General features: G+C 37.5%; 2 protein-coding genes across 3 annotated transcripts in view; one reads left to right on the top strand and one right to left on the bottom strand.

The window, feature by feature from the left end:
* Positions 1-2390: 2390 nt before the first annotated feature.
* Positions 2391-7730, bottom strand: LOC5519525 (fatty acid 2-hydroxylase). 2 transcript variants are annotated; one of them, XM_032364343.2, is made up of 5 exons: positions 7426-7729; positions 6135-6200; positions 5070-5483; positions 4150-4402; positions 2391-3637 (listed from the first exon to the last, which is right to left on the bottom strand). In XM_032364343.2, exons 1-5 carry the CDS (start codon positions 7687-7689, stop codon positions 3567-3569), a joined length of 1068 nt encoding a protein of 355 aa, XP_032220234.1. In that variant the 5' UTR covers positions 7690-7729; the 3' UTR covers positions 2391-3566. The 2 variants fall into 2 exon arrangements, 1 of the variants encoding a protein (XP_032220234.1); XR_004290542.2 differs by having other exon boundaries at positions 3542-3781; positions 4084-4402; positions 7426-7730.
* Positions 7731-8169: 439 nt separating this feature from the next.
* The window catches only part of LOC5519462 (hydrocephalus-inducing protein homolog), a 71702-nt gene continuing 69353 nt past the window's right edge, over positions 8170-10518 (top strand). The window contains exons 1-2 of the mRNA XM_048721070.1: positions 8170-8486; positions 9201-9326. Coding sequence (XP_048577027.1) covers positions 8337-8486; positions 9201-9326 — 276 coding nt within the window. The 5' untranslated portion in view covers positions 8170-8336. The remainder of the gene's footprint in view (positions 8487-9200; positions 9327-10518) is intronic.

Genomic DNA, 10518 nt, shown 5'->3' with positions numbered 1-10518 from the left:
CCTCCCCCGGGACCTTACATATCATGAGAGTATAAAAGCCGGGAAAACAAATGTATTACAAGGCTTTACTTCATTAAGAATATCATTGATTATTTATAATTTACAAGCAGAAATAATTTTAAAAGTACACAGAATAGTAGTTGTAACATTATTATAAAAAAAAATAGAATGGAAAATATCAGTACGAAAATGCTCATGAATGCTTTTGAGCCCCCCCGATAACGTCTGGTCCCTCTCCCTTCATAAAGGTATGGAATAAATCTTCTACATGCTTTGAGCCCAGTCCAGCTTTTGGAGCTCGATTCGGGATTCCTGTGGTTGACTTTGAAACAAAAGGGACTAGGGAGAGCCAACCCGGAGAATGAATTCGGGGGTCTGGTCTTCCGTGAAAACTACTGCTAGACATTCTTCACCTGTTTGGATAAACATTTCGTAAAAGATTCGTAAAGGGAGAAAACTATTAAAAAATTATCAGTGTTATCAGCTATTGGAGAGACCACTTAAAAAGGTGACAAACTAAAAACCCAATTTACACCATTAAGGGTGTACTAGGTTATATTTCAATCTCTGATATTTTAGTTTTTTATCCCGATGTTTTGTGTAGATTTACACAAGCCCTATGCTCTATAAGCCCTGTGTTCGTTTGGCTTGACTGAATCGGCATAGTCACATACATATAGTGGCACCTTTGACAATTAGAGGGCTAAATAACTAAGTATTAGACAAGGGTGAAAACTTGAACAAAAGCTAAAAGTGTTTTGCATCACTTTCTTTTAGTTCTGTGATTGATTGACCGGGTTTTACATAGGGAGAAAAGGTAATAAAAAAAACTGCGAGCAAAGATGGCAAAACGAGTTGATCTTACGATACCATGGAGTAATCTCAAACTTGACAAACGCGTGAAGACTGAAAACACGATTTAAAGTTCCATGGAAGAAAACATCGTTAGATTTTATGAGAATTATATCATAAACGACGATTTTGATAATGAAAATGAGTCTTTCCGATCTTATATCGATGAAAAAAGAAAAGGGAAAGGAAAAGAGAAGACAAGTCCAGAGAAAAAGAGCCTAAACTAACGTTTTTAAAGGATGACGTTGATTTTTCTTTCGGTTCGAAGGGTTTAAACAAGTGTACAATATGCGTAGGATCCTCGAGGGAACTTAGAAGTCGTCCTGATAACGGAATGTGACATAGCAACGGAATTTGCTCTGAGATAACTCATACAAAGATGGCAACACCACAGAGTTATAAGCAAAAATGGGATTCATCAGAATTGCAAAGAAAGAGAAAGGTTGTCAAATATGATATTCGGCACATCGCAACAACTGTACCACAAGAAGCCGACCCTTTCAAGAAGTTACTTGTGTGTAAAAGAATCTCAAGTGAAATGGAGTCAAGGAACGAGTTTATGAATAAGATTATTCAAGAGATTGTCACGTTCGAAGGAGGTAAGGGAATGGAACCGGGTCAAACTTGGAGATATAAAGGAGAATTAATGGCGTATGACGACACCAGAGGGGATTTTTCTGGGAGTAGATCGAAGAAAATACAAACATTGAAAAAGCATCTTGTCAAGGCATACAACTTTGCTTTCCATATCTGGAGTAGAAAAGAAGATTGAAAGACACGACAGAAAGGAAAGGAATGTAGGAAAAAGAAAAAGGTCATTTGAGCACTTGCAGTTCCTTCAAGACGAGAAAGTGAAATTGAGGCTGACATCACGTGATTCGAAAGTGCGACCACGTGACAGCGATCCCACAAAGCCTTGCACACCGCCCGCTACACCAGTACTCAAACCATCCGCGGAGGAAGAGCCACGTTATTCGCTAGTGGGACCACGTGGGAGCGATCCCACAATGCTTTGCACACCGCCCGGCACACTTGTAAAGAAAATATCGTCGGAGGGGGAAGAGGCATTTCTTAGTCTTGTTTGCCTCAAGAAAATTTTCCCGAATGCAAAGCTTGAACTTTATTAAACACTTCACTTCTGCTGCTCCAAGCGTTCATACCAGTCAACTCTCCCGCATTAGGCGGGAGTCTCAAGATTTTGGACCCCTTCCCCAGCTCTCCCGCGGGGAGTACCATCACCACCGCCATGATCACCACCACCACCATCATCATCATCATCATCATCATCATCATCATCATCATCACCAACTCCACCACCATCATCATCACCACCACTATCATCACCACCACCACCACCCACACCATCATCAACACCATCATCATCATTATTACCACCACCATCATCATCACCATTACAAGATAGCTTAAAGCGGCATTGTCATCATTTTACTTCTGGAGGTCCGAGAGAAACCTCACCCGTTAAAAGGCAAAAGAAGGCCATCCGATCATATTAGAACCAAAACAAACTTACAATCTGATAACAAGTAAATAATTTAATTGTTCTTAAATATATATACACCAGTTAATCATTTATTCCCCCTAATATTACATGTGAGCTTTTTGTGACAGACAACCTTGTGAATTAAATGAAGCTTTTGTAAGTTGTTACTAAAAGATAACATGGAACCTGAGCTGTAACCAAGGAAAATATGATTGAAAATTGAAATGTTTGACGGATGATTGACAATTGATCAGGCTCCATTTTCACATATTTAAGCTATCTGACCTTCAAGCTTTGTCTTTAATAACACACACTTGTGTTTGTTACTCGTTAAGTATATAAATACTACGGTTAGTACTTGGTGAATTTCAATATTGATAAAATACTGTCTGCTTGACAATAAAATGTCATTGTTAATTGGCCAAATAAGCCAATGACAATTGTAACAGAACTCAATACAAGAAATAAAGAGTATGTGATTAGTAAAAAAACCAAGGGTTTTTCTTGGGGGGAGGGGGGGGGCTGCGAAATCCGAAAAATATTTTTTTTTGGGGGGGGGGGGGAGGTAGTTAGTTTTCTGATAAAAAACTGATCACCCCAAAAAGAACAAAAAAGGATTTTTTTACGTTATTGTATCTCCACGGGAAGTGTATTTTCGGATTTGGCTACAAAGTTTGACTTAGAATTTACATACCAGAGTGATCTAGAAATACTTTTTTTTCCAATTCGTTTATGCTTCATATATTTGTTTACAAATTGCTCATCTATTGGGAACCGGAAGTGGGCTTTCTGCTGTTGTGGGGGGGTGTGAATACACCCCTTGCAGCCCCCTCCCCCCTCCCCCTGGGTACGGGCCTGCATTACAGTTAACTTTCTGTTTTAGAGCATACTCTTGCATGCAGACTCGGGTTGAATTAAGACTACAACATACTTCTAATAAATACTTTCCATACCGGAAACAAAACATTAAAAAAATTTCACATTATTGTGAAAAGTATTACTTACACTTTGTGTATGACTTAAATAAACATGCATGTGCTTATATTAATACAATTTGAATAATAATTGAGTGCATTCCTTATTCTATTGCAATTTAAACCATGAGAGACAAATACTTAATTGACTTCAAATTTTGCTATTCAAGGTCTTTTACCCTTAAATAATTTAATTTTCATAATTAATCTATTACTTTGCTTGTTTTCCTTGTAAAACCTTAGGAATCCTTGCTTTTCCAAGGGTGTGTTTGAAAAGGGAAGTCCCACAACTGGCTGGAAATCCCAAAACCTATAGCAGATAAAGAAGATAAAGAATAATTATATATAAATCCATCTTGAACACAAATATGATGCACTGCAGTGTGCATAGTCTCCCTCGCAGGCATTTTAAGGCAGGTATCTCAGGGTATAGCGTGCACAGCTTGATTTTAACATTTTTGCAAACTTACTCAGGCTCAAACTATGGTTACAAATTAAGAAGTAACATAAAAAGAGCCTTTTTTTGAAAACCAAGTACTGTGCAGTATGTTTGTGTTTTTCGAATTCCTAGCTTACTGGACAGCAAATAGAAAAAAAAGAAGATTGAAGATTGCCAATATTTTAATATTAAAAAGCGGAAATTTGATTTGGCAATTTTTGTGCAAATTCCCAGGAGATTTTATGCTAAACAAGGAAAATTTGAAAAAAAAGGTCAAATATTACATGTTTTCCAATTGTTAGACTGCAAGACGTGACTGTGAGACTCCTGGAAGAAGAGTTGACATCCTTTGTGATCAAGACAACATACAGCTCAAACTGTACCTTGCTGCTGAGATTCAAAGTGATGCTCCACGTGGTACTTCTTTAAATTATGGAAGTACCCGCCCTTCCTAGGAGAGCCATGATGGAGGTAGTAGTGAATGCAATCGTACAGAACGTAGCCAAGAAGACCACCAGCAAACAGAGAGTGGGCGGTACCAGATGGGAGAATTGCAAAAAAGAAACTGTAGAAGGCAAAGGCAAACACAGCGGCTGCGACAGGTGGGAAGACAAGCCGATCTCCATCAAATGGAACCTGGCAAAGACAATATGTACATTTACGAAATGTGCATTTGGTACACAACATCAAACAATGTTGAGCTAAAGTAGCAGACAGTGTTAAAACATTATAAATCATGACTGGCGATATACTGAAGTTTACAAGTCATTTAGCCTAAAAGAATGTTTATACAAGTCTTACAGTTATGAGCATTTTGGCATTATGGGCTATTGGAACACATCATGTCTGCTAAAACTACTTTGTCCATTTTTTAAGAAAGAAGGTTTAAAAATAAAAACTACTATATTGCAACCATATTTTACTCCTTTCCTTTGAAACATAACTTTGTCTTAGGTCCAACAATGTACAGTGTACAATGTACAGACAAATACAGCCCAGAGAAGCGTGTCCAGGGCAGCGACACCTTCAGTTTTCACTTAGTGTCCAAGCTGACAAAACCTTGCATTTGCGCTTTGAATAACAGTCTGAATAGAAAGCGAGATTTTGCTCTGTTCTGCCTGTATTATTATGAAATATAGCCATGGATTTTACGCAAAATATATCATGAATCCACATACCAAACAGCTCTTTGAGTCAAGTAAAAATGAGGCAAACCAGTCAAACAGTTTGGGAGGGGGGGGGGGGGGGGCTGAGCCCCTAGGCCACAGACCTGTAATTTTCAGTAACATTTCAATTCACATACCTTGTGATGTTGGCCATGCAAGAAAAAGTGAAATGTTATCCAAAAAGGTTTATCTGGTGGTGGCAGAAGGTGGAACAGAAATCGGTGCAGACAGTACTCAACAAACGACCAAATAAACAACCCCAGGGAGAACAACCCACAGAACGCTAGCAATACAAGCAGAGCTGCCCCATCTGATTCACCAAAGGCCAAGTCATCCGTCTTGAGGTGGTAAAAACCAAGATATGCCAGGTACAGCACAATAGGAATCCAGATGATTGGCACGAAATACCAAGGTGTTCGGGAGAAGAACTCTACAAAGCTGGATTCAAAGAGACGTAGTGGACGGTCTACAGGAGAGTGAACCCATTTGACGTAGTTAGGACCAAGGTTTCCCACTTGTGCAAGCATGGGTTTGCTCCAGTCTACAAGGTCCTGTATCAGAAAGGTATAATATTATAGATTAGAAACTCAGTTTTATGATTACAAAAAGGATGTCCCTGAAGATAATTCCTTAAATATGTCAATTAATGTGATTTTTACAAACTTGTCAATAATTTCCATCAGCTAAACTTTTTACTTTCCAGCTTCAGTCAAGCCAGAAGGAGAAAATTTGAGTCAAAATTCTGTTGTGATTTTTTTGCAAGAGCTTGCAAAAGATATAAAAAGAACCTGCAGTAACGACTCTTGATGTGACTCACTCATGTTTAGTTTTATCTTGAAAATTGAAATAGAATTAAACTTTTTCAATATTTGGTAACCCCTTAACATTTTATTAAAATGCTTAAGATGAAACGAAGCCATTTCTATCGTAAAATGTATTGATTTTCACAATAGCTTGTCAAATATTGTTTTTTTTTTATTATCATCAAAGCATGGAGATAAGGGTGTTCTTATTCTTCTTCTTTAAAAAGAAATGATTTTTATAATGTAAATCAAAGAATGCAAAAAATAAGCCTTTCTCCCATACAGATAGCAACAAAAAATTTTGTCATTTTCAAATTTGCTATACAACTGAGAAAAAAAGAACTGTTAGGAATAAGCATAATCACTAGAAAAGTGAACAACTGCACATAGTTAAATTACCTCTCTCCATCCATCTGTACAAACATTGTCCAAGTCATTCTCATCAATAACATGCTTCTTTTTTTCCTATTAAAAAAATACCATTTATTATTAACTATTACATGAGATAGCAGCGTGATGTAATACTGTGTATGCTAAACAGACACAAAAATGTTATCTTTCATATCTGCAAATTATTTTATTATCCTGACAAACATATGTGTGATGTTGACATGATTATATTCCACCACTAAAATAATTTACATAGATAAAAAAATAAAAGTAGATTTCTAAAAATTAAGTAATATGATGAAAAAAAAAGAAAACAATAAGATGTATAATAATGAATGGTCAGACTTAGAGGAAATGGTTATTACTGTCCAAATTAATAAAATAATTCGTTTAAAGGATGCAAAGCTGCCAGCAGCTTTTATACCTCATCAGACCAAATTAGCAAGTGGTCCAAATGTTTTTTTTCATCAGAATAAATGCACTTCCTTGTGTTATTATCCAAAAATAGAGAGATTTTGAAATTTCAATAGGATGATCTTTATCAAATAAAACTCAATAAAGTTGTAAAAATACACTATGTGGAGCTTATGTAATTTGGGATAATATTTTTCCCCTCCATTTCTCAATATTATATTTTTTTCAACAAAATTGATGTTGTAAGACTGTGAATCATTTAATGCATAAAAACTGGGAAAGTCTGAGATTACATAATATTCCCTATATTATAATGAGGGGCTTGTTTACCTTAGCAATCAACTTGAAAAGGAAAGGGTTTATTACGGACTATTTCTCTTTGTTGAATAAATTTGTTTTTACTCTTGATGTTTATTTCGTTAGCAAACAAACAATCAACATAGCAAACCAAGAGGCTTTCACTATTATGCCCATTAAATTTAAAATATTTTAGTTCCCGAAGTAATCGCCTCGTTTGGCCAAGTGAAGTGAAACCATTCAAGTGATCTCTTGTGTTTGACACGTAGCAAAGTCTAAAGTCTACACATTTCTGCGCAAGACCAAAGCAGAGATAAAAAAAAAACTGAAAATGCTACCCTCAACCAAAGTTAGCAAATAATTGCTTCATTTCGCCAGTTACCCATTATTTAAACTACATTTTATTCTAATGGCGATAGATTGAATGCGATAACAACCAGTCATTATCGGTGCCAGGAAAAAAAATTGTCCCAAAACAAACTCTTGTAAATTATCTAGATCGTGCAAATACTCACGGAACTTTAACTATCGCATCGTGGAAAGAGAACAATACTTCACGAGCTAATCAGATTAACAAGTAAAGGCTTACCTCCGCTTGGAGTCGTCCTATATTATATTTCTTCAGCCAGCCGTAAGCAATTTGACTGTGCTTGTGTATTTCTCCGTTGCTCATGATGCTAGTTACATCTTGCCCGCTATTTAGCAGTAAAACGTCCTTTCCCCCTGGATGACGCTCAGAAAACTTGCTGATATCGTAAACTTTTCCAGAATGAATGACCCATAAATCTCCGTCGCTCTTATGGCGCCCAATTTCTTCACGAGAGAAGAAAACTTCACGTTCTTTGGACGCCATCCTTCGCCCGAATGACTGATCCCGAAGGACTTATGTAATGAGAAAAAGGCGTCGATAACTGTTCGGGTTGCTGCCGGGAACTCAAAATGCATTCGTTTTCGTTTTTTTTATTATCGGCTAGCTCGGGTATATTATGCTCCCCCAAAAATGCTGAGATATAAAAATATCACATACTTACTTACTTATCTCTTTCTCTTTATAAAATAATTTGGGATAACTTAAGTACTTATATACAAAATCCGTAATGAAATTTCTTTTAAATTAAAAAAAAAAAAACATTGGGAGGAATCCAAACGAAGGAATATCATCCTTGCAAATAAAATATAATTTTAAAACTGATTTTGGTAATATATAGTTTTGTTAACCTTTTCTCAGCGATTTCTTTAATAATACTTTTCTGTTTTTTTTTTTCTTTAAACTGGATTGCGGTGTTTTGAACAAATCTAAGCGCTGCGCAGCCTGTGTCAGTAGTCATAGCAACCCGCGGGCTACAACTTTTACAAAGATGGCGCCGATTTTGTTTTTGCAAAAGTAACATCACAAGTCCGCGATATTTGTCGGATAATTCTCAACTGAGATGGAAAATATTCAAGCTGTGGAATAAAGCAGATATACCTGAAGATCTGGTTTTGTAGAATAGTACTAGAATGTCTCGGGTTCCGGGAAAGCTTCGTGGTGCTGTGGAGTCAACGGTCAGGAAAGCTTACGGAGAAACTGCTGTAGTCTCCAGTTTCAAAAGCAAAGTTGTTCATCCCCGCAACCCCAAACTTGTAAAGACAAGCGTAGGAGATGACAAGGTATATAAACTGTATTTGCGATATAGTGTTTTGTTGATTGTTAGGTTTATCTAAGTATACCCGAAATGTTTTGAAAAGTGATTCCATACGAGACGAGAAGCCATTCCTCGACTACTTTTTTGTCAACGAATTCCTGTGCGACAGTTGTTTTAAAATAGTATTTACTGCTAATTTTTTTTTTGATAAGAATAATGGGAGTGGTTATAGAATTAGATTCTAATTCAAAAATTTGTTTCAGTTATGAGAGGCAGACAGGCTGACACCTGAAGACTTATTGTTTGTTGTTGTAGTCAGTAAATTGGGGTTGTTCTCTTTACAATGAACCACATAAACAAACAATTATAGAACTAAGCAGAATGCATTTCTTCAAGGATCACTTTATGATGTTACCAGGAAAACTGAGCCAGAAATAAGTCTCCCTTTTTAAAGGCAGATTAAACCATACCAATTCCCCAGGCTGATTGTCTGCCAGAAATTTTGAAAGCTTGATTTGTAGGGCTCCTGCCTTAAAGAAAAATCGGGTCCACCACTCAAAAACTGTTTAGTTGGGCCAGGTTTTTTAAAGTCTGGCCAATGCCCAATAAATTTACAGTAGACATAACTGGCCTGTCAAATTTGCACTTGTGAATCAACCCTTGTCTGTTCATGCTGTAATAGCAAATGCTGGCGAGGGTAATTCATAGATTGATCCCTATCTCTTGTTATTGACAACAGCAAGCGCCATCAGCATATATGGCTGAAATGCAGCTTACCACAGACGAGAGGCTGAAGCTGACGTATGAGATGAGGGTGCCTCAAATCATTGAACTCCTGGATATGTCCGAACAGACGCTTCAAAAGGTGATTAGTGAACTCTTGTCTTATGTATGTATCATATATGGAAGGGTATAATATTGTATAAGAGCCTTTTAGAAGTAATGGCCTGTTTTTGGTGTTCACTCCCCCTGCACACAATCACACACACACACACACACATTGTGGATCCTTATAAGAAGTCACCTACTTTTGGTGAGTATCTCCCCTGCACAACCCCTTTAGCTACATGCATGAATGGTATTTAATGTTTTACTGTATAACAAAAGAAACAGGGGAGGGGTGTTAAATTCGTTTAAATGCCACACCTTCAGAAAGATGATTAGTATAGTATCATGGGGATGCAGGATAAGTAAGTTATTAATCTTTTCTTCTCGCGAGCATTCCGTGAGATAAGCGCGAGCATTCCGCGAGATGGGCTTTCCGCGAGATGGGCGCGAGCTTTCCGCGAGATAGGCGTGAGCGTTCTGCGAGATAGGCGAGAGAGTTCTGCGAGTCAGGCGCGAGCTTTTGCAAAACGGGCGCGAGCCTTTCGTTGTTGAGTTGCGAGCACATAACATAACAATCGGCAAAAGGGCTGAATCTTGAATCTTTCGATTTCCAAAGTCGGTGAAACGCGATAGACATCTACTGTGGTCTATACCTTAGAAAAAGCCTCTCTTAGGATAGAAGTAAACAAGTAAGCAAGTATTTGAGTTTGGTTTCGTTGAGATCTCGAGTGCTAGCAAGGGAATCAAATGGCAAAGTCGCTACGATGCTACATCAAGACAACAGTGCTATTACCAATCGCCTCTTGAGGGATAGCTTGATATCGACTCCGACAGTTTGACATCAGTCGGGAGATGTTTCGCTCGAAGCCTTGGTTGGTTCGCTAGAAGCCATATACTTGGTTAAGAAAACAACGTTTAAACATACTATGGTTTAAATTATATAGAATCATAAATAAAATTTTATTAAATCTAGTCGTATAGTAAAGTTATTTTTCTACATATACACTCGAACAACCATGCTTCTTAAGGTGCGTTCGGCTGGAGCAATGTAGCGATTGCGACGATCTTTTTTGTGGTATCTATTTGATATGCGATTTTTTGAGCGAAGGTAACCCGGCGTGATTTATTCGCCGCCGACATATAAACATATCGTTGTTCTTCAACAAAGACACTCGAACAACGACGCTTCTTTTGCTTGTGTTCGGCTCTATCTAATGGAGCAATGTAGC

Source organism: Nematostella vectensis, chromosome 13, assembly GCF_932526225.1.
Source record: "Nematostella vectensis chromosome 13, jaNemVect1.1, whole genome shotgun sequence".
In the NCBI taxonomy this organism is placed as follows: Eukaryota; Metazoa; Cnidaria; class Anthozoa; order Actiniaria; family Edwardsiidae; genus Nematostella; species Nematostella vectensis.
This window is presented reverse-complemented; position numbering and strand designations above follow the sequence as displayed.